This window comes from Triticum urartu, chromosome 2 (genome assembly GCF_003073215.2).
Source record: "Triticum urartu cultivar G1812 chromosome 2, Tu2.1, whole genome shotgun sequence".
NCBI lineage: Eukaryota > Viridiplantae > Streptophyta > Magnoliopsida > Poales > Poaceae > Triticum > Triticum urartu.
The window spans coordinates 29,787,466-29,811,489 of NC_053023.1; the positions used below are offsets into that span (position 1 = coordinate 29,787,466).

The 24,024-nt window shown below is 50.6% G+C and overlaps 1 protein-coding gene across 2 annotated transcripts; it reads left to right on the forward strand.

Annotated features, from left to right (window-relative positions):
• The first annotated feature begins 19,368 nt into the window (after positions 1–19,368).
• Positions 19,369–23,348, forward strand: LOC125535400 (receptor kinase-like protein Xa21). 2 transcript variants are annotated; one of them, XM_048698453.1, is made up of 3 exons: positions 19,369–19,476; positions 20,908–22,531; positions 22,749–23,348. In XM_048698453.1, exons 1-3 carry the CDS (start codon positions 19,414–19,416, stop codon positions 23,132–23,134), a joined length of 2,073 nt encoding a protein of 690 aa, XP_048554410.1. In that variant the 5' UTR covers positions 19,369–19,413; the 3' UTR covers positions 23,135–23,348. The 2 variants fall into 2 exon arrangements, with proteins under 2 accessions (XP_048554410.1, XP_048554409.1); XM_048698452.1 differs by having other exon boundaries at positions 19,369–22,531.
• Positions 23,349–24,024: the final 676 nt, after the last annotated feature.

A 24,024-nucleotide genomic window follows, 5' to 3' on the forward strand; every position in this document is an offset into this window, starting at 1 on the left:
ACCAAGCTCAACGGCCTCTTCACCGACAACGCGCTCCAACGCAAGGTTTTCTTGCACGGCGAGTTTTTTGGGTGCCAGCAGCTCGACACATCTGTTGATGATTACTGCATGCGCCTCAAGAAGCTTTCTGACGAGCTCTGTGATCTTGGTGAAATGGTCTCCGACGAGCTCCTCCTCAACACCCTCATCGCCGGCCTGAACGACGATTTCGGGAACGCCGCCTCCAACATCCCCCTCATCACCAACCCGACGTTCCCGAAGATCATTGCGTACCTGAAGTTGGAGGAGCGGAGGATGCGGATGTCACATACCCGGGCCACCCACACCGCCCTCACCGCCGGTACCCGCAGCGGTGCGCCGCCCACCGCCCCGCCGAGGCCCGCCCCGGGCCCCTTCCAGGCACCGCCGCCGCCCGGGTTCCCGGACCCGCAGCAGCCGCCGGCCCCGCCGCAGCCCCCCGCCGAGCAACAGCAGCAGCGCCGCGGGGGCCGCCATGGCTGAGGCGGCCGCAAGGAGCCGCAGCAGCAGCCGGCTGCGCCCGGCGGGGCGCCGCGCCACCACCAGCAGCAGCTCCCACCGGCACCTTGGCAGGCCGGCCAAAACCCCTGGACCGGGGTTGTGCACGCATACTCCATGCCTGTACCGCGTGCCCCCGTTCTGGGCCTCTTCGGCGCCCGCCCCCGCTCATCAGGAGCTTCATGCGGCCCCTCAGCCGTACCCGCCCGTGCCACCCTACGGCCCTTCCGCGGCCTATGGGCTGCCTTCGGCCGGTCGGTTCGTGGCGCCACCGCCTCAGTCGGCGCCGTTTGCCCCGGCTCTTCCGCCGGCGCCTTGGGACCTCGCGCTCCTAGTGGCTCTCCACACCGCCCCCACGCCGCAGCAGTACACTGGCGGTGGCGACTGGTATATGGACACCAGAGCCACGGCTCACATGGCCGCCAACCCCGGTAACCTTCTTGCCGCTCACCCCGTTCACACCGCTGCTCGCATTACCGTGGGTGACGGTTCTTCCAAGCCTATCACTCATGTCGGCCATGCTGCTTTTCTTTCTAACTCCTTGCCGTTATATCTTTCTAACATACTTGTCTCTCCTGACAACATTAAAAATCTTGTTTCCGTTCGTTCTCTTACACGTGAAAATCCTGTTACCGTTGAATTTGACATGTTTGGCTTTTCTGTTAAGGATGCCCGTACCTGGATGGTGCTCCACCGATGTGACAGCCCCGACGAGCTCTACCCGGTCCACTCATCCACCTCCTCTGCCGCTACACCCATGGCGCTTTCCGCAGGTGTCGACCTTTGGCACGCCCGTCTCAGTCATCCCAACACCGCCGCCCTTCGTCATATTCTTCGGAGTTTTTCATTCATGTGTAATAAGATCGACGATCACACTTGTCATGCTTGTCGTCTCGGCAAACATGTTCGTCTTCCTTTTAGCAATTCCTCGCATGTCGCATCATACCCGTTTGAGTTAATTCATAGTGATATTTGGACCTCTCCCGTTGCAAGCAACACGGGCTATCTTTATTATCTTGTCATACTTGATGATTTTTCGCACTATGTGTGGACCTTCCCGTTGCGGCGCAAGTCGGACTCTGTTGCCACTCTCACCGCTTTCTACTCCTATGTCTCCACGCAGTTTGGACGTCCCATTCATGCGTTGCAAACAGACAACGGGAAAGAGTTTGATAACCTTGCAATCCGCAACCTTCTCACCACACACGGCATGATCTTTCGTCTCACTTGCCCGTACACTTCGCAACAAAATGGCCACGCTGAGCGCGTGCTTCGCACTCTTAACAACTGCGTTCGCACCCTCCTCTTTCATGCCAATGTGCCACCACGTTTTGGCCTGACGCGCTCGCCACCGCATCACTACTCATCAACATTTGTCCTTGTCGCACTCGCAGGAATTTTGCACCTCATCACCTCTTGTTTGGCACGCCACCTTCCTATGCTGAGCTCCGCATTTTTGGTTGCATGTGCCATCCCAGCATCGCTTCCACTACTCCTCATAAGCTCGCACCTCGGTCTGTGGCCTGCATCTTTCTCGGCTATCCCCCCAACACCAAAGGCTACAGCTGCTATGATCCTATCTCACATCGGGTAATCACCTCACGACACGTTTACTTTGATGAGATGGTTTTTCTGTTTCATTAGGTACCTTCGAATGTCGCGGCTTTGCCCGCTCCCAGTGACGGCCGCTCACGTGCTTCTCTTGGGCCGCCTCTCGGCTTTGAGGGTGCCCCCCGCGCCACGGGTCAAGTTTCTCCCCGGTTTGCCCCCTGGGGGCTGCACCTCCCCGGTGCCCGTGACGCCCTTGACGTCCCCGGCCCCGACCACGCCGTCGGCCTCCCCGGCGGCCTCGCCCGCCGACTCGCCTGCCGCCTCGCCGGCGGGCTCTTCCTCGTCGTCGCCCGTCTCCGCTCCGGACACGCTGCCCCGCCCGATGACTCGCTCTTGAGCTGGCACCCTACGCCCGAGCACACGGTACCCCAGCGATGAGTACCGTCTCGCTGCTTCCGTCTCTGAGCCGTCCCCTCTCCCATAGTCAGCTCGAGCCGCCCTGCGGGATCCTCATTGGCTCGCTGCGATGCAGGAAGAGTTCGACGCGCTCCAGCAGAACCGTACCTGGCAGCTCGTCCCTCAGCCGCCCCGTGCCAACATCATCACGGGCAAGTGGGTCTTTCGGCACAAGACTCGTCCGGATGGTACTCTCGAGCGCTATAAAGCTCGCTAGGTGGTTCGGGGCTTTCCGCAACGAGCGGGCGTGGACTTCACCGACACATTTTCCCCGGTTGTTAAACCGGGCACGATCCGCGCCGTGCTCCAGCTAGCCGTGTGCCGAGCTTGGCCTGTGCATCAGTTGGATGTGTCCAACGCCTTCTTGCACGGTCACCTAGCTGAGCAGGTGTTCCGTGAGCAGCCCATCGGCTTCGTCGACGCCACACATCCAGATCATGTGTGCTTGCTCTCCCGTTCTCTTTACGGGTTGAAGCAGGCACCTCGGGCCTGGTACCAGCACATCGCCGCCTTCCTGCAGATGCTCGGATTTACATCGACTCGCTCCGATGCGTCCCTCTTCGTGTACCATCACGGAGTTGACACGGCCTACTTGCTGTTGTACGTTGATGACATCATTATGACGGCATCCACTGTCGCACTCCTCCAGCGGCTCACTGCTCGTCTTCGCGATGAGTTTGCCCTGAAGGACTTGGGTCCCCTGCATTACTTCCTTGGCATTGAGGTGGTTCAACAGCCAGATGGGTTCTTCCTGCACCAGCAGTGCTACGCCCATGAGCTTCTCGATCGAGCTGGCATACTTAACTGCAAGCCCGCTCCAGCGCCTGTCGACACCAAGGCCAAGGTCTCTGCTTTGGAGGGCTCGCCTACCTCTGATGCGGCCTTCTACCGCTCCATTGTGGGTGCCTTGCAGTACTTGACCCTGACGCCCCGACTTGCAGTATGCGGTTCAGCAGGTTTGTCTTCACATGCATGCTCAGTGCGACTCCCACTGGACTCTGGTGAAGCGTATCCTCCGATACATAAGCAACACCCAGTCCTTGGGACTTACGCTGACGGCCTCCGCCTCCACTGACCTCGTCGCCTACTCTGATGCGGACTGGGCCGGCTGCCCGGACACACGGCGCTCCACCTCGGGGTACTGTGTCTACCTTGGGCCGTCCCTACTCTCTTGGTCCTCCAAGCGACAGCCCACTGTGTCCCGCTCGAGTGCCGAGGCTGAGTATCGAGAAGTGGCTAACGCCGTTGCTGAATGCTCTTGGCTCCGTCAGTTGCTTCAGGAGTTGCTTTGTGATGTTCACAAGGCCACGCTCGTCTACTGAGACAACGTCTCTGCCGTCTACCTCTCTGCCAACCCGGTCCATCATCGTCGAACAAAGCATATTGAGCTCGACATACACTTCGTTCGTGAGCAGGTGGCTCTTGGGCGCATCCGGGTCCTCCACGTCCCGACGGCGCAACAGTTCGCCGATGTCATGACGCAAGGACTGCCTACCTCTGTCTTCGAGGAGTTTAGGTCCAGTCTTTGCGTCTCCGGCGACGCTTCGAGTGTGGGGGGGTGTTGAATATATGGTTTGTGCATGTATATTCTATAGCCCGGCCCACCTCCTAGTCATTGTATAGTTGAGGTTGTGGCCCACCTTGTACTCCATATATACGTGCGCTAAGCACCGATCAATACATCGTGAAGCATTGCCAAAACTCTCGTTTCCAACACTTTTCTCTTGCCTTTGAGTTCGACCCTCTATTTAATTTCAGCCCCTTCTCTGGACAAGCAAAAGTTGTGGCCGCCATGGACACCGATGAGATTCTCGAGCAAGATTCACCTGGATCTGCGTCCTCCGATAACACAAGATGCATCCACCGATGAGATTCTCGACCAAAACTGATTTTTATGCATTCCCTACTTGGGGAATAAATGCCTTGCATATGTGTTGTAGTGTGATATTGTAACTCACTATAGTAATTCATGGTAGTTCCATTTTTTACTTTGATGCTGCAAATATAGGGAGAAAATATTGTGTGAATCAATATCTCAAAGATGAACAATAGGAAGATTTTAAGTTATCTAAGGGATTCAGAGGAAGGGCTAAAAACTGCATAATAATAGCCAGTGGGCATGTAGAAAAAGCATTGCAATACTTAAAGGGATCAGCGCAACAAGAAAAAATGACATGACATATCTATGGGTCGACTCAATGGGCTATCCATTAACGTATGAGGTTTCACAAGGAAATGAGTTTCTTGCATTCTCATGTTGAAAGAATTAAAGAAGCCAAACAGAATATGATGTCAAACTTTTAAGTTATTATTGGGTTCGTCCAAAAGGCTTTCTTGTCCTGCGTCTTTCTTTGTGCAAGAAATCCAAGTGGAACTGATCTGTTATCCTGCCCATGAACCTTCTTTTGTTGCTTATATATTTCAACCACTTATTTATGTTGTCTCTAAATCATTTCCGGCGACTCAGATTGACCATACTATTGTGAGAATCTCGGCCAGGATCATTCTTTATATGAGCCATTTACCGTCGAAGGATGTACTCACATAGCACAATGAGTGTGGTTGTGCTTTTCTATACTTCTGTCCAGAGCAGTGGGATATGTATTCTAGAGTGTACGGCTACCCTCTAATGCACTACTCAGCCTTTAGTATTTTTCTGTTCAAATGACTTATCTAATTATTATGAAAGATGTGTGGAGTGTGTTGCTTTCTATATATTCTGATATATCAGAATGTGGCTTTTGGTCTATTCCTTTTTGCCAAATTTGATGCGTCGAGCTTTGAGCTACTATATTATTTTGGATCTTGCGCTTGGGCCGGGCAAGGCGCGCCAAGGCGTGCTTCCTATCATAGTCTCATGCCGATATTGAGCACCATTACGAATGCACTGACATTCATTATGCCTTATAGTCTCATGTCGATATCGAGCATCATTATGTCTTGCTCCTATCACAATTGAATGTTTCTTCTTCACTCTATTGTTATCATGTATTGTTATCATGTATGAATGAATATGCTAAACCTGGATTACTACTGACTTAGTGTTACCTGCTTGACCAAAACATTGAGACCGGCACCCTCATGCCAAGGCGCGGTCCCGATCTAGTATATAAGACCATGGACAAGCCTCGGTATCGGCGTCGGCCCCGTGCATGGTAGGATCAGCAGGAGCAGAAATAGAGTTGAGAGTAGAAGTTAGTGTCTTGTTCAGATCGGCATGGTATGCAACATCTCCAATGGTAACCCGCAAAAATTCTTCCGCATTCGTCGGCGGACAGGGACCAGTTCACAGACATGGATGCAGGAGGACGCCATCCAACCGTAGCTACATACATTTTCACAACTCAAATCAACCGATTGAAATTTGTTCAAACAAGTCCGGATTTCATATAAACACGACGGATTTCATACAAACCAGATGAAAACGTTTACATTTTGGACATATTTTAAATAAAAAGGTAAAACTATATGCACGTATGGTCGCGCAGAGCTCCACGGATACACTACACTAGTCAACGGTCGGTCGCGGCTTGTCTTCCCATGTCTGGCAGGCCGCTCACTGGACTGCTGGGAGCCCCAGAGGTATATGCTTCAGCACAAATGGCGGCTCACTCCCCTACCGCTCATCGGTATGGAACTGCTGGCTTATGCTTCAGCCAAAGGGGAAGGGGCGCGCCTCCGTTTCCATGGAGCCCAGGCGGTAGTTCGACGATGGTATGCGCTAAAGAACTGGGCAAGACACCGTCTGTGTACACCGGCCTCGCCTCGGTGGTGGCCTTCCTGGGACTCAAGAGGCGGTGGCTTCCCGTGTTCTACTTTCCCTCGATGTTAGCGGCGGACGCAAACGCGGTGGCTGCCGACTCGTCGATCCCCGCGCAGACGGATTCTTTCTCTGCCTGCAAGGCGTGGATTCGTGTGCGTCGACGGCGGATGGCGTGGTCGAAGGAACTGGTGGCGTGGTACGATGCGCCGTGTCAATGGCAGCGACGATGGTCATACCAGTGTGCTCCCCGCCATGTTGGCCTGGACAAACTCGCCACTCCTCCTTGAGCTAGCTTGGAGCGGCGAGTTGCTGAACCATGCGCCGGCTTGGGGCGGCGACTTGCTCTGTCGGGCTAGGTGAGGGAGGTGGAGCAGCAGCGAGCTGCCTCGCTCGTATCCGACGCCGGCTCAGCGGGTCACCCAGGCGGCTTTTATGCCGGAGAACTGCTCTTCCTGCTCATCGGATGCCATCGAAAGGGTGGAGAAAATAGTGGAAGGAGGGGATGGGGAGCTGTAAAATTGGTGGTGTGATTCTTACCCGGCGTCTGGCCTCGTTTCCCCTGGAGCCGCACGACGGGCAATGAAAACTGGGACGACGCCTTCAAGAAGGGAATGACCATCTTCGCCGTCGGTCCGTCTGAAGATAGAACAAATTTTCACTCAGGCCAATAGTCATCGCCACCGGCCATGGCCACCGGGTAGCACCAAGCCGCGGTCTCTGCCCATGAGCAGCTCGCTACCACTACCAGGGCCACCGCCTCGGCATCCAAGACCTTGACATCACCTCATCCGAGACCCACCGCTACCCCAACCAAAGAGACAAGCGGAAAGGTCCAATCTTTCCCACCCCTAGGCAACCCCTACCATCGAAAGCCAATCTGCCGACCAAAACTGGCTTCCATCGACCCGTCCTACTACACCGAGCGCAAGACGAGCTCGGTCCTGCTGCAACGTGGGCGAGACGAGCTCGTTCCTGTTGCACCATGCGCGAGATGAGCTCGATCCTGCCGCACCGGGCGCGACACGAGTGATGGACCGCAGCTGGTAGAAGGTTAATCCTTCGACGAAAGTAGCGCCCGGACAACAAGGAGAGGGTTTGAAGGCCGACACAAACCGCCTACACACCAGTCGACGCCAAAACATGCCAGCCACAGCGGACCTACCAAGCACACCGCCGTGAGCCGCCACCACGCCGTCGCAACTCACCCCACGTGGTGAGCCACGGCCACCTTCGCCACAAGCACGCCAGTGATGCCGCAGCCAACACCCCGAACTGCCCGCCAGCGACCAGGGCCAGATCTGGGCGGATCCGTCTGGTCCCAACGGGTACACACCCATGCGCCCCCTTGCCCTACCCCGCTGCCATTGAGAGGAGGAAGAGGGAGCCCACCAGTTGTCGCTTGTCACCCCTGCCGGCAGAAAGCCACGACAGAGGCAGCCGCCCGCGACCCGCAGTCCCTGAATCTAGATCTGGACGACCACATTGCCCGCAACAGTCGCCATCGCCGTCCAGGGTAGCACCTCTGCGGCGACGCCCGTCACCACTGACCCGACCCCGGCGCCGTGCACACCAGTCCGGCGCCGTGCTGCCACGCCCGTCGCGGAGCGCAGCATCCCGACGAGGACACCTCGGCCCGCGCCAAGACCCCCGCGCGAGGAGACGTGGCCTCCCCGCCACCGCCGCCGCCGGCGGTGCTTCACCTGGCCCCACCCTCTGGCGACGGCGAGGGAGGAAGGAGGGGAGGGGGCCTAGAGGCGGTGACGGTAGGGTTTGTCTCCCCTGTCGCCAGCGAGAGCGCCAAAGGAGACGAGGAGGGATCTTCACGCAGGTTTAATGGAGGCGTTTGAATGCGCCGAGAAGGCATGTTCAGCCGGACGTGCAGTGGGTGGCGCTCTCAGCCGGCGCGCCGCTTGTATGGTGGAGGTAGTGAGAGGTCGCATCCGCACTGAGCTGCCTTCAATGTGGAACGGCACGCTCTACAACGGCATGAATGCGAGCAACTGGCGCCGGGCGGGAAGCGAGCGCGAGAAAGGGAGGGGTTTGTGGTGGGCTGGGGCGGTCAGAAGCTGGTTTGGGATTTGTTTGGACTCCCGCAAATCCACATTTGTCTCCGATTTGCGATAGAAATTGTGTCCGGCCGCGCCACGGACCGATGCAGGTCGGCGTTGGCAGACTTCTGCAATCTGGGCGCATACGAGAGGTTTGTGGGTCTGCGTTATGAGATGCTACTCAGAAGGTAACAAGAAGAAGAGAGGAAACTATCCCCTGAATATGCACACACGCGCGTTGTCCTATTAGTTTTCTGCTTCATGTTTTTCCTTTCTTATATATACGGTGAGACTAACTGAGTCAAGACACAAGATTAATAACTGGGTGGGGCCTTGCGCAGACCGTCGACACTCGACCGGCCAAGTGAGACTGGGCTGGATATGCACACGAAAAACTGGTTACATGCGGAGCTAGAAACCTGCAAAAATGGTGACGGGCTTGAATTATTGTGCCATTGTTACCTTTTCTTTTCTGCAAAGTTGTTGTCAGGCTTAAATTGCCCGCTTATCTGGATGGCATACGAGAGGCTTAAAATGCAGTGTACAAGTCACGGTCAACGCCATGTCACATCTGCTCCATAAGAAAATCCAACAAAAAAGTATGAGCATCTCCAGCCGTGCCCCAATAGGCCCACCAGTCCATTTTTTTATCGCCGGCGCTAAGAAAACGGCCCAGCCGCGTCCCAGGAGCCCGAATTTCGTCGGTTAGGGCCGAAATTGTCACTGGCGGACCCAGGCCGAACCCAGAGCGCTGGGGCCGATTGGGGGCGCCAGGCGAAAGGGAAAACGCACGAAAACCTTCTTGCGCGGGATTCCCACCCGTGGGCCTGCCGAGTCGGTGACTGCAGTGCATCGTCGTCCTTGCCTCACCTTGGCTCCCGTGTACATCAATGACAAGGCTGCCGCCGGTCGGCCTTCCATTGAATCACCGGCGGCGCAGTTTTGTCGAGCCGCCGCGCGTCCCGCCCCTTCCCGCCACGCGTCCCTCCGTCTCGTCGCCGATGGCCTTCTCCCTCCCTCTTGCCGCCGACGACCTTCTCTCCTCTCTTCTCCATGGCTGAGCGGTTCCCCGGTGACGGAGCGGCGGCCAACGGCTTCGGCCACCGCCACTTGCACGAGTGGGACGCGAGGCTCCTCCACAAGGCGAACTACCCGGCGCCGCCTGACATGCACGTGCCAGGCTCGTGGAGGCTCAGCGTCGGCGGCATCCCAGTACCTCCTTCGTCGTCCGACGCCGACCGCCCCGCCGAGATCGCCAGGATCCGGGCGAACCTGCCGGAGCCGCAGCGCCATGAGGCGAGGTACGCGGCCAACAACACTCTGTAATGGGTCACATCCTTCCAACGCCGGCATGCCGAACAGCTTTCCTCCACCGACGGCGCATCGGCGACAAGCCAGCGCCACAACTCCGACGGCCGACGCCTGTGGTTGGGCGTCCCCGGGCGGACTCTCCACGCCGTCCTCGAGCACATCAAGGGCAACAACCCCGCCACTGTAGTACCCGGTGGCACCCTCCTTCTCTCGCCGATGCCGTAGCTCTTGGAAGCCTCGGCGCATGGAGACGGCGTCATCATCCTCGTCGGGCTCCCGTTTGTCGGGGTCAGCGCCGCTCCTCCCCATCAAGCCGGAGCCGCAAGAGACGCCGCTCGGGCGGCGCACCCGTGGCGGCGCCCTCGTCATCAACGAGCCCGGCAGCGCCCCTTCTCCTCCCTCCTCCCGCCTCGTGAAGCCAAAGACCGAGCCGGGGCTCCTTGCCGTGAAGAGGAGCACGAGGCCATGGCTAGGGGTGGAAACGGATCGGATGCGGATCGGATAGTGCTCTTGCCACTTCCATTTTCATATTTTCAAAACGAATACGAATCCGAATACGGATGTTATCGGATACGGATGCGGCTCGAATATTATTCGAATACGGATACGTATCGGATATTTTCTTGATTCGGAACGGATACGAATAATATCAACATATTGCTTAAGTAAATTAGTCGATAGCTATGTGACCTGAAATAATCAACTTGTGACATACAATAAGCCAATGATAAATAGGTTTATGAATAAATACTATTGTAATGCATAATAATTTATAAGTTTAATCATATAAAGAGTAAAATTTGACCACTTATTTGGCTTTTATGTTGGATAATTGGAATATTGGGTCTAGAATTTTGAAAATTACCTCCCATAATCTTATTCGGATACGGATATATCCACTTCCATATCCATATTTGTCTCAAAATCTCGTACCATATTTTATTTTTTATTTGTTTAATAAATTCGGATACGGATAATTTCCATTTCCATTTTGGTTCGGATGCGGATGTTTCGGATACGAATAGGCATTTTCTCGAATACGAATATCGGATATTTTGGATTATCCGCTACCAATTTCCACCCCTAGCCATGGCCGCCGACCTGGAGGATGCCCTGGCGTGGTCGCGCCAGGACTATGTCCGGGAGGAAATGGAATGCCAGCGCCGCGCTCTGGAGGAGATCGCCGCGCGGCGCCACGGCCGCGACGAGGGCAGCGTCGTCGTCCTCGACGACAACAACGAGGAAGCGCCGGCACCAACCAACCCCGCCCGCATTGGCGACGCTGGGCAGGGCTGCATCAAAGACGGCGGCGGCGGCGTGCAGGATGACGACGACGACAGTGGCGACTACACCGCCTTCTTTACAAGCTCATCAGCATGTAGAAGACTCAGAGCGGCGGCGGGCGACGAGGGGTGGTGTTGTTTTTTTTTTTGTTTTTATTAAGTCTTTTATTATGTACAAATATGAATATGAGTGAAAACCACCCAATATGAATGAAAACCGCCGAATTTTATGTCTTCTTTGTTATTTTTTTCAAGACTTAAAAAACGGCATCTGAGGACCGACTTAGGGCGGCGATTGGAAACCCGACCATCCCACGACGAAAAAAGCGCCGGCTAGCCCCAGGAGGCACAATTTCAGGCCCTGAGGCGACAACGGCTGAAGATGCTCTAACACCCGACGTGTAATGAGAGTGCAAATAGCTGTCAAGTATGAAAGCACTGGTCCTCGTGCAGTCGTGCTTGCCTCTTCTTTTGAAGAAAATTCGTCGTTCTTCCTAACGAAAACTAATGCTTTAATTGCGTGATTGTGAGTGAGAGGTCCGACGACGACTCGGGCTTGAATTATTATTTCATGGTTATCTGCAGAGCTAGAAACCCGTGCAAACATTACCATGCCTCAAGTAAGTACCGTCTTCTGGTTACCTACGGAGCTAGAAACCTGCAACAACGCTGAAAGGCTTAAATTGCATAATTCTTCGCATGAGAATGATCATGTAAAAGGCTTGAATTACAATAGCATGGTTATCTGCAGAGCTATAAACCTACAAAGATGTTACCAGGGTTGAATTATTTTGTCATGGTAACACGGAGCTAGAAGCCTACAAAAATGTTGATATGCTTAATTGCCTGATTCTTTGTGGGGAAATGATCATGTAAACACCATGTGGTGCAGTGTACAAGTCATGGTTAATGCAGTGCCACATCTGCACCGTAGGAAAAAATCAACAAGAAAATAGCATTAGACATATAATGAGAATGCCAACTAGCTGTCAGAGCATCTACAGCCAGACTTGGCAAATCCGTCCCCTCAAACGCCCGCGGACGTGACCGGGCATGTCACAAATTAGCCACTTTGCATCTGCCTCTCTCATATTTCATCTCCTAAATCCAAACAAAAGCATGCAAAAGGAATTCTACGTACTACCCTAACTACTCTTCGTCGTCGGAGATATCCACGACGACGGTGCCGGGCGCCGGCTAGACGGGCGGGTAAGAGGGCTCCGGCTCATCCTCCTCCTGCTCGACCTCATCCATGTAGGTGAACATCTCTGCCTCCTCCGCGGCCTCTTGCGCCTCCGTCTCCTGCCGGTGATGGCATCTTGCCTCCGCAGCCGACTCCGAGCGGAGGGAATCGAGGATGGCCTGCTGCTCCGCCTGCAGATCCCTGTCGCCAGCGTCCCCCACATCCTCCTCCTCCGGCTCATCCTCCTCCTCCGGATCCACAGCATCCGGAGGTAGCCCCGCAGCGATCCAGGATGCACGCCTGGCCCAGATCTGCTCAAGGAGCTCGAGCCGGCACTCTAGCGTCAAAAAGGACTCGCTCCTCACCCGGCGGCGTAGGGGCATGGCTACTAGGCGGAAGGGTGGAGTCGAAAGTGGTGGCGGCGGACAGGAGGAGGAAAATATGGATGGATAGTAGGGTTTCGGTGCCGCCGGTCAATTTAAATAGCCGGGCAATGCACTACTCGGCCCGCCGGAGCTGTGCGCCACGCGGCGCCTCGGGTCCGACGGAGGAGACGAGCTTCGGACCACCGGGTTTGAGGGCGTTTCCGGCTAGGACCCCTTCGTCAGTCCGACGTGGCGGGCGTGCCCAGGCGTGGCGGGACGGGGGTGCCGGTCATCCCGGGCGTTTGAGGGCCATTTGAGGGGTCCGTCTGGGTTAAAAAATCATAACCGGGCAGCCCGTCAGGACGTATAAGACGGGTTTGAGAGGTCCGGTTGTAGGTACTCTTAGCTATGAAAGCACTTGTCGTCGTGATATTTTCTTCTTCTTTTGAGGCAGAGTTGTCGCCCTTTGTAATTAAAATTGATGCTTTAGGTGATCGCGAGTGAGAGGACCGGAGACTCGGACTTTGATTTTGGTGTCATGATTATCTGCATGGCTAGAAATCTACTACCTTCGTTCTGGTCTATCGGTCTCCATCGTATTTTTTGTTAAATTTTGATCGTAAATTTAACTAACACACTATTAGTACTTGTCACAAAAAGTTATAGCGTTGAATTTGTATTTGAACATAGTTTCCAATGGTATAACTCTTGATGACATACATTACATTGTTAGTTAAATCTACGATCAAAATTTGACACTAAATATGAAAGAGAGTAATAAATCAAGACGGAGGTAATACAAAGATCTTACCAGGTTTTAATTATTGTGTCATGGTAAGCTACTAAGCTAGAAACCGGCAAAAAATGTTAGAGCATCTTGAACAGAGACGCTAAATAACACGTGTGCGGGGAAACCTGCGCTTTACCATGTGTGGAGCGGGTTAGCGCGCTCCAGCGGATGCAGGAGATTCCGGCACGCGCAAAAAAACACGTGCGCAAGAAAGCAGCTAGGCGTGTGGCAGTTTTGGCATGCGGCGTCCAGCACGTCCTATAAAATGTGTGCGTTCGAGTCGACAACCGCACACTCGAGCGCCCCCTTCTCCCTCCGCCAACCCCCTTCTTCCTCGCATCTGGCGCCCCAGCGCCGCCGCCGCGCCCTTCTCCCGACCCTTTCTCCCCCGCCACCGACATGCCGCCGCGTCGCCGGAGCACCTCCGGCTACCGCGGCATCCGCGTCCGCCCGAGCAACACGTTCTACACAGAGATCCACTCCGGTGACGTGCGTCTCGGTCTCGGGACGTTCGAGACCGTCCACGAGGTCGCTCGCGCGTACGACGGGGCGGCGTGGTGCCTCGGACGGCCACGCTGACAGATGAACTTCGACGACGCGTGGACATGCCAGCAGGCGCAGGACCTCGCGCCTCCGCTGCGTCTAGTAACCGACGAGGACCGTCACGACCACCATAGGCTGCAGCGCCGCCTCCTCATCGTCGAGGCGGACGAGCAAGCCATGGTGGAGTGGCGCCGGCGCTACCCGCAGGACGTTGCTGACGAGAACGCCTTCTGGGTAGAGAGAAGGGAAAAGCGGCGTGCGGAACGGGCGGACCGGCGCCGGCGGAAGGCACTAATGATATCACAGTGTGACCTGGGGCCGCCGTCGTTCTTTGACGAAAATGATCCTCGATGGGAAGACGTGTTTCTGTCCACGTCGGACGACACCACCGAGGAGGAGGAGGAGGACGACGACTCGGAGTAGTTTCTTTTCACCATAGTATCTATTTTTATTTTTATCGAAAAACTAGTTTGTGGTGTTCGATTGAACTATGCTATTTGTATCGTTGAATTTATCTATATATTGCTTCAAATATTGTTCGTATGTGCTTTGGTTGCTCGCATGCGTCGTTTTTTTGCGGCGTCTGCTGAAGCGTCTCGTGCATGCAAAATTTTGCAGCGGCCGCTGAAGCCAACACTTTGGTACGCACAAAAAGTGACTATTCCGGCGTGCTAAAGTTACTTTAGAGTGCCGCGCCGTTGCGCGCCTATTGAAGATGCTCTTATTATCTTATAGGCTTAAAATGGCACTGTAATCTTGTTTGGGCAGTATTGCTGGTAGTTTGAACCGGCTAGTAAGGCGATGGTACTCTCTAACTCACAAAACATGAATACCTGGTTTTAGCGCTTTGGTGTCTCGTTTCTTTCAATGGATGGGAGACGACGTTCTAGTCGATAGCGAGGCGCCCATGGTGATTTTGTTGATCTTCCCATTCTTCGTACACGGTGTGTGAGTGCATGCATGCGTGGGTCTACGAGTGCAATCGGTGTTTTGAAAAAAAATGGCATGTACTCCCTTTGTCTATGAATAAGTGTACATTTGATATTCAAAGTTTGTCCACAAAAAGGTGTAATTCTTTCTTTTCAATGCACTTTAAGACTGTCCATAGTGGGAGTAACATCGGGTCCAATACAGCAAATTTGTTTATGTGGCAATGAGTTAATGAGGAGAGTTGAATTGAGTAACTTAGCTAGTTATCATAACATCACATGTCCCAAGACAATATAAGTCTATAAGAGCATGGTTAATAATATAGCCAGCTGCTGACTATAACATGTTACCATGTCATTTATAGCCTACGTAATAGCCAACGCGTATAATAGTTGGTTATAAGAAAATACTACTTTGTCAACATATGTCTCACCTTTCACTCTCACAAAACTTCTTGGAGCTTGTGTTATAGCCGGTTGTAAGACTAGCCATAGTGGAGAGTAACTTACGCTAGTAACCTACACGCTACCCTAGGCTATGTTACTACCTTCATAGTGGATAGTAAGGCCCTGTTTGGTTTCAAATAAGTCACCAACTTATAAGTCGAAAAGTGCAAAAAGTGACTTATTTTGCCAAACAGACCTAACTTATAAGTCACCCCAACTTATAAGTCATAAGTTGCTTCATCCCAACTTAAAACTTATAAGTCACCTCTTTTTGCATGAATCACACCACATTTACATAAAAAAACAAGGTGGGAAGGTGTGCTCAGTTGACTTATAAGTCAGGTGACAACCAAACAGGCATGACTTATAAGTCACTGGTTTTAAGTCACCTGACTTATAAGTCAGGTGACTTATTGGAACCAAACAGGCCCTAACATATATGACGTGTCATACAAAACATCATTTATTAGGATTATAGACTCATATTGTCTAGGGATATGTAATGTTACAGTAACTAGTTAAGTAACTCAATTTACCTCTCTCCTCATTAACTCATTGCCACATAGGCAAATTTGTTAAGGCCAATCATTTCTCATCTAACAACTACTCGCGACCCCCGCGTCGCCTCCCTCGGCGGCGGCGGGGGAACACTAGCCGCGCCACCACGGCCACCTCCCCACCTCGCCCCACCTCCTTGCCGCCGCCTGAGGCAGCCATCAAGCAAGCCCGGGGCGCCAAAAATGGTGGCGGCGGGGTCTCGGGTGCCCTGCCCCTGCGTGGGGAGTCCCGGATCTGAAGCGGCGGCTCCTTTGGTGAGGCACGGCAGGCTCCGGCGAGCAGCCGTGCGGGCGGTGGATCTGGCGTCCTGGCCGCGCGGGCGACAGGATCCCGGTGGTCGTTGGCGGCTGGCGGCGGCTTTCGCGGTGGTCAGTGCGCGCGATCTTGCGCCTCCCCTCCTCCCCTGTTCGGCGTGCGGGCCAGCCTGGTCGGGCCGCGCTTCCCTTGGTCGCCGGTTCTATACAGGAGGCACTGCTGGTGGCGGGGATCTAATTCGGGCGAAATCCCTGGCCGACCATGGCCGGCTGCGCCAAAGGCGACGCCTAGGGCACCGTTCCCCTCCTTGAAGGCGTCGGTATGGACTGATCTCCTCACTTTCCCTTCCCTAGGTCTCTCGGGCGAAAGCCCTAACTTTGTTGGGCGGCGGCGGCGCTCACTACAGCGTCGTTCCCTTCTTGAAGGTGCCGCTTTGGGAACCTTGGGGTTGGGTGGCGCTTGTGGGTGGTGGGCGATGGCGGTGGTGCGGACCTATCCTAGCATGGATCTACGCCCGTTGCTTGGAGATGGACTCGCGTAGGTGGAGGTCATTGTTTGGCGTCGTGGTGGCGTCCATGGCAGAGGACCTTCCAAGGCTCGCGTAGGTGGAGGTCGTCATTTGACGTCGTGGTGGCGTCGATGGTGGAGGACCTGCCAAGGTTGACACCTCAATCTGCTCTAAAGATGGACCAGTGGAAGATGGCGGCGACGAGACATGTGAGTGCGTCGGACCTGTTTGTGCCCCAGACCCGATAGATGACTCGGTCGGGGCCTCTGGCTTTAGATGTTAAGCTTAGGTGAGAGGTCTGGGTATGTGGCCCGGCTTGTACCCCTTCATCATATGGATAGGAGTAGCGGCAGATATTGCCAAGATGGTGGATTCAGGCATATTGTTGTTCTACATTGTAAGGCCTCGAGAATAATCAATAAAATGGCCGCATGCATCTCCCAGATGCAGATGCCGGGGGTCATCCTCCTTTTCTAAAAAAAGGCAAATTTGCTGAGTTGGACACGATGTTACTCTTGACGTTACTCCCACTATGGCTAGCATGAGTCAACCCGCTTCTCTTCTCTCTCATCTTCTCTCTCTCTTCCAACTCAGTAATAATATAATAATATTTAAATCATCACAGCCCGCTTATGTCACCTTATTATACTTGCTCTAACCTAATAAATGAAGCTTTGCATGACATCACATATGTTACTACCTACTATAGGGTAGCGTGTATGTTACTAGTGTAAGTTACTCTCCAATATGACTAGTCTAAAATAGAATAAAAATGATTCTCTCTCATCACACAGTAATCAAGACCAATAACGTTCAACACATGGTCTCCTCCCTTTCTACATGCACTTAGCTTATTGGGTTGAGGTAATTAAAGTGGAGAGAGATGATGGCTTGCATCTTCCCAATGCATTTTTTTACTTCACTCTATAATCTATCCTAAAATTTCCTAAAATTTCTATATGTACACTTATTCGTGGACGGAGGAAGTACATAGGCTTTTTTTCAGGTAAATAGGTAAAAAGAATTTGAAAAACAAACTTGGCACGCATATAGTTAAACCACTCTGTCCAGCCAAGGGGATACATACTGACACAGTTAAGCCAGTCCACATAGCAATCAATATGAGTTAAAATGAAAATTAAGCATTCGATTTTCTAATAGAAAAACAGGAACACTGAACGAGACAGTAGATTAGTGACAAAATAGCTATCACATATAACTTAAATTACAAATTATGGAGCATGGAATGCTCTTGTCAGATATGCAAATGAACAGTTTGAAGAACACTGAGATAATTTATCCTCGCAAGCTAATTGATCAATCAAGGCCAGGTGAACATAAGAAATACATCATCGATGAGGCCTATGGCTGTGTTTGGTTGAACATCAGCTCGGGGCCTCGTCGATGATGCCGAGCGTCAAAGCTCCAACGGCCATCTCCTCTTGGCAAGACAAATGCAACCAAGTGCACAAAAGTAGAGTAATTAGAAGATGGAACATTTGCATGTTGCCATTGTTCAGAAATAGAAAGGGAATGTCACAAATGATGCTCCCTCCTAGACATTAGTTGCTAATGTTCAATAATCTATCACTATTTAGAGATAGGAAGTCATAAAGGAGACATGGGGAAAAATGATAGTCCACACCAACTTAGCACCATCGCACGACAAAAGTACCATGGTCACCACCTGGTCATAATAACCACCTGAAAATAATCCAAAAAGGGAATTAGAAACAAGAAATTGTTTAAAAATTCATCCGATCTAAAGAGGTTCCAACTTCAGTGGAATGAAAAGAAATTACAAGTTCATCACTGACCTTGCAATGCACAGTAATACAGTAAATATAAAGTGAAATGGTCATGGTCAATGTAATGTAACATCTGCACTATAGGAGAAGTCAACAGAAAAGTAGCATCAGTTATCAGTCATATAAGAAGGTCCAGAACAAATAGTTGTGAACTATGAAAGCACCTGTCATCGGTGATGGCGTTTTGGCTCCGAGGGTAATAAGCTCCCGGCTTGAACAGTATGATTGTTTCAAATGTAATAATTAAAAAGTCTACATTGTACACGTACATGTCTTTTACATGTGTGCATAGTTGGACTGACCCACAGAAGACAGATAGATGAACATCTTGCGCATAGCTACAAGTCTAGACGAGCTCCATGGATTCCTGTCAAAAAGAAAATAGACAAGCTAGAGGGATTAGATGATGGTGTTGTGCATGACCTTTTTTGGCACTCCTACCGCACTTTATGCGTGAGAAGGATCAGCAAATAGGAAGCTAAGACCATATCTATATCTTCTGCTCTTGGTTAACGAGCGATGTTTGCACACGGCAACAAAAGGATCAAACCCTTTAGTCACAAACAAATTGCACTAGGCTGGAGACTGAAAACACGCACTCACGCCAGCTTTATAGGTCATGGTTCACAGTGATAACATGTTCAATTTTTCAAACCTAAGCATTTCCTAGTCCTATGATTTATATTTTCATCCCTTTAATACCTTTTGGGTTTCTAGAAATAAGTCGACATGAGATAACATACGAAATAGATACCCAGAATATTCTCCTATACAAGAATATCAAATTCGTATGTAGTGAACTTGGACATGAATACTGCTAGCAAATGTACGCCAGAGGATCACAATCAATTCATCACTCACTAATGCCTATGGTCAAGCTGTCATTGCAACTTGCAAGTGGCAGAGGGCAGAGCAATCATGTATTGTATGGTCAGGGTTCAATTGACTATTCCTTTTTGTTAGCCATTTCAAGTTTTTTTCCTCCTGTTCAACACCCATATATAACTCTGAATTGGCCCACGCCCTCTATAAATACCAGCAGGTTGCAGCGAAACAATCACACCACCCAATTCACTTAGCATCCAGTCGCATACACAAGATGGGTGCAGTCCGAGCTCCAAACAAGTTGCTGCCACTTCCTGCCGCAGTGCTCATCTATTTGGTAAGCTTCTGTCCCCGTGTCTGTTCCTTAGCCACACCTGCAGTCCACAATACATCCGAAACCGATAGGCATGCACTTCTATGTCTAAGGTCACACCTATCCGACCCTGCTGGAGCATTAGACTCATGGAGAAACGAGTCATTCGCATTCTGTGGCTGGCGAGGGGTGACATGCAGTACTGTGCACGCAGCTCATGTTGTTTCCCTTGACCTTCCATCTTTGAACATTACCGGCCAGATATTTCCTTGCATTGCTGACCTTCTTTTTCTCCAAAAAATCCACATGGCAGACAACCAAATCAATGGCCATATAGCTCCACAGATAAGCCGTCTAACCCAACTCAGGTACCTCAATCTTAGCATGAATTCCATTACAGGGATGATTCCAAATAGCATATCATCATGCTCCCTCCTTGAGGTCATCGACCTTAGCATGAATTCCATCACAGGGGTGATTCCGAATACCATATCCTCGTGTTCGCACCTCGAGGTCATCCGCCTGTTAAACAACTCGATGGAAGGTGCGATCCCTCCAGCTCTTGCACAATGCTCTTCTCTTCAGGAAATTCTTCTTAACAATAACAACCTTAATGGAAGCATCCCTCACGGAATTAGTTTGCTTCCCAACCTTACATACTTACTTCTAGCGAGCAACAAACTGAAGGGTCCAATTCCTGAATCTTTGGGAAGTAGCCCATTGCTCAATGTTGTCTTGTCGAATAATAGCCTAACTGGTGGAATTCCACCTCTATTAGCAAATTGCTCTTCACTTTACTACCTTGACCTCATGAGAAACAACTTCACTGGAGAGATCCCTCCAGCCCTCTTTAATAACCCATCGCTTGCTCTAATAGATCTCTCATATAATCGATTCTCTGGACCAATACCATATTTTTCACCGACTGCCTCCCAGCTACAATATATTAGCCTGACAGGTAACATCCTCTGGGGAAAAATTCCTGACACACTGGGAAAATTTTCTTATCTATCTTCCTTGATGCTTGCTCAAAATAAGCTAGAAGGAAACATTCCAGGGAGTTTAGCTAACATTCCGGATTTAGAAGCACTTGATTTGTCATACAACAACTTGTCTGGTGCAGTTCCACCAGCTCTTTACAGAATCACGTCTCTGACTCATCTTTACCTTGGTAATAACCAACTGTCTGGAAGAATTCCGGGAGATATTGCATACACACTTCCCAACATAGAAACATTGGTCATGGAAGGAAACCATTTCGATGGTCCACTCCCTCCATCACTAGTTAATTTATCCAGCCTCCAAAATCTTGAGCTCCGTGATAACGCATTCACTGGTTTGATTCCTTCTTTGTTCTCCTTGCCAAACTTGATCCAATTAGACCTTGGTGCGAACCAGTTCGAGGCTGTAGATTGGAGTACTTTGTCCTCAGTACCAGGCTCTTCCCAATTGCAGGCAATTTATCTGGATAACAACAAGCTTCATGGAACATTACCTAGTTCCATTGGAAATCTTCCAAGAAGCTTACAGACGTTGTATCTATCAGAAAACAGATTTACTGGGATCATACCTTCAGAGATAGCAAAACTCACCAACCTAACAGTTCTTCAACTTGATGGGAACTCATTCTCTGGAGAGATTCCTGACATGCTCGGAAACCTTGAGAACTTGTTTCTTCTAGGTTTGTCACGCAACAAACTTTCTGGAACAATCCCACAGTCCGTTGGCAACTTTAAAAGGCTTGGTGAGCTTTCTCTGGAGGAAAACAACTTGACTGGATCCATACCTTCAAGCTTAGCAGACTGCCAAAATTTGGTACTGCTAAACCTCTCATGCAATGATTTCCATGGGAGTATTCCACCTAGGCTCATGTCTATTTCCACTCTTTCGAAGAGCCTAGATTTGTCTTATAATAAACTCAACGGATCCATACCATCTGAGATTGGCAGCTTGATTAATCTCGACTCCCTTAATATTTCCAACAACCAGTTATCTGGAGATATTCCACATGCAGTTGGTGAGTGCCTTCATTTAGAATCGCTTCGACTAGAGGTGAACTTTCTTCGTGGGAGCATCCCAGAATCCCTCATGAGCTTAAGAGGCATTACTGAGATGGACCTTTCTCGGAACAACTTGTCCGGCGAAATCCCAGACTTCTTTGAGTCCTTTGACTCTTTGCAGCTTCTCAATTTGTCCTTTAACAGCCTTGAGGGAATAGTTCCAACAGGTGGCGCATTTAGCAATTCAAGTAAGGTGTTCATACAAGGAAACAAGGATTTATGTACAAGGTCTCCGATGCTCCAGTTACCACTTTGCACATCAAACGCAACCAAAAGAAAGGAAACTTTGCATATCATATCAATAGTTGTTCCTCTGGCTGCTGCTGTTGTAGTTCTGATATCAGCAGTTGCAACAATTCTTTTCAAGAAAAGCAATGAATTGAGAGAACACATTGATCAGTCAATCAAGGAGTTCAAGAAACTCTCATACAATGAGCTTGCTGGAGCTACCAACATTTTTTCTTCAGCTAACCATGTTGGTTCCGGGAGTTTTGGAGTGGTCTATAAAGGCATACTGAAGTTTCAGGCGCAGCCAGTTGCTATTAAGGTGTTCAAACTGGAACATATTGGAGCACCAAAGAGCTTCTTTACTGAATGTGAGGTGCTCAGAAACACCCGCCACCGAAATCTCATGGGGGTCATTAGTCTATGCTCGAGCTTCGATCAACTGGGAAATGAATTCAAGGCACTGGTTCTTGAGTATATGGCCAATGGTAACCTAGAAAGCTGGGTCCATTCAGAAGTAGGTGAACAAAGACAGAAAAGGCCATTGAGTCTAGTATCAAGAATAAGCATCGCTACGGACATCGCCGCTGCCTTGGACTATCTACACAACCGGTGCACGCCTCCTTTGGTTCACTGTGATTTGAAGCCAAGCAACATCCTTTTGGATGACGCTATGGTTGCTCATGTTAGTGACTATGGATTAGCAAAGTTTCTTGGTAACCATCCTTCAGAAAGTCTTAACGATTTGACAAGTATACAAGGGCCAAGAGGATCAGTTGGATATATTGCACCTGGTAAGCATTTATTATTCTTATATTTGTAATATAAGTTGAGTACACGCGCTTGTGCGTGCATGAGCATGTGTGTGTTTGCGCTGGAAATTAGTGCTACTCCTTTTTAGAAACTCCTTTTCCTTAACATATAGACTCTTTCTTTTATAGGATAAATACTTTAAAATAAGTCCAGAAAATGAGAAGTACTAATCCGTTTCATATTACATATAAATTGCAGAATACGGATTGGGTTATGAAATATCAACTGCAGGTGACGTCTACAGCTATGGTATTATTCTGCTAGAAATGCTCACAGGGAAGCATCCTACTGATGCTATCTTCAACGATGGGCTGAACCTTCACAGATTGGTGGTCTCTGCACCCCCACAAGATACTGGTGACATTTTCGAGACCGGTCTTATTCCACATGATGAACATGAAGAAGCAAACCGCAACACAGAAACTGAGAATAAACCAGTGGTCAGAATGCAGAACTGTATCATGCAGTTAGCTGAACTGGGACTAAAATGCTCCGTGGACTCACCAAAAGATCGGCCAATGATGCAAGACGTTTATGCTGAAATCATCATGATCAAGGAAACGTTTTCAGCATTATGCAGTTGAGGAAATAGACCGAATATTGTAGACACAAGTTATCCAAAGGTGCATCATACCTTAATTACTATAGTATTCTTGCTTTTTCTTTTGCTTAAGATCATTCAAGCTCTTAGCTCCTGGTATTTCCTCTCATCTAGTGTTCCTTTCATGTATAATCACTTCTAGATTACAGCACATATGTACAATGAAATAAAGTTGTTTGTAAAGACTTTCTACTGCCTGCCTTTTCTTTTATTGGGGATCAATGAATTTGAAGACGGACCCCCAAAAATATTTTTCACATTTTTTTTTCCAAAGCTGGGAGGTCATGGCCCCTGCTGGCCTGGCCGTAGCTCCGCCCCTGCCTGTTTGGACCTCTATATATAGTAATTTAGAGACTAGTCCTGAACGTGCAGTTTCAAGTTCAGTTACCCAAATGACACATCCATGTATCTTAAGGGGTCGATCTTCTTTACTGTAAACTTATTATTGAGAATATCAAAGTTTCTTGACGATCAAAATCTACATGTGTATACGAAGCTCACTTACTAGTTAATACGGAACCAGTCTTGGACGGACAGCGGCTAAGAATAGACATAAACAATTTTAGTGACTGAACTGGTTAGAAGTCACTACAGTTTGGAAACAACTGTTAGAGTACGTAATGGGCCTGGGCTGACGGTATAGCCCATTAGTCTTAGGGTTAATTAGAGATAAGGGTCGCTTTCTTGGGAGTAAAGTAAACCTCTCTATATAAAGAGAGGAGATGTATCAATCTAATCAAGCAAGAATTAAGAAGGAAATCCCTTCCCTCTTGCCCGGCCGTGGGCAGAAAGGCCTCCGGCCGGCCCTCTCGCGCCCTCCTTCTAGCAGCGCCATAACAATTTGGTATCAGCTAGCTTCGGTTCGATCATGTC

Excerpts from the sequence above, each read along its gene's own strand:
- LOC125535400 (XM_048698452.1), top strand. The coding sequence starts at position 19,414 with ATGGGTGCAGTCCGAGCTCCAAACAAGTTGCTGCCACTTCCTGCCGCA. Across the intron at positions 22,532-22,748 it reads AGTTGGATATATTGCACCTG|AATACGGATTGGGTTATGAA; the intron begins GTAAGCATTTAT and ends TATAAATTGCAG.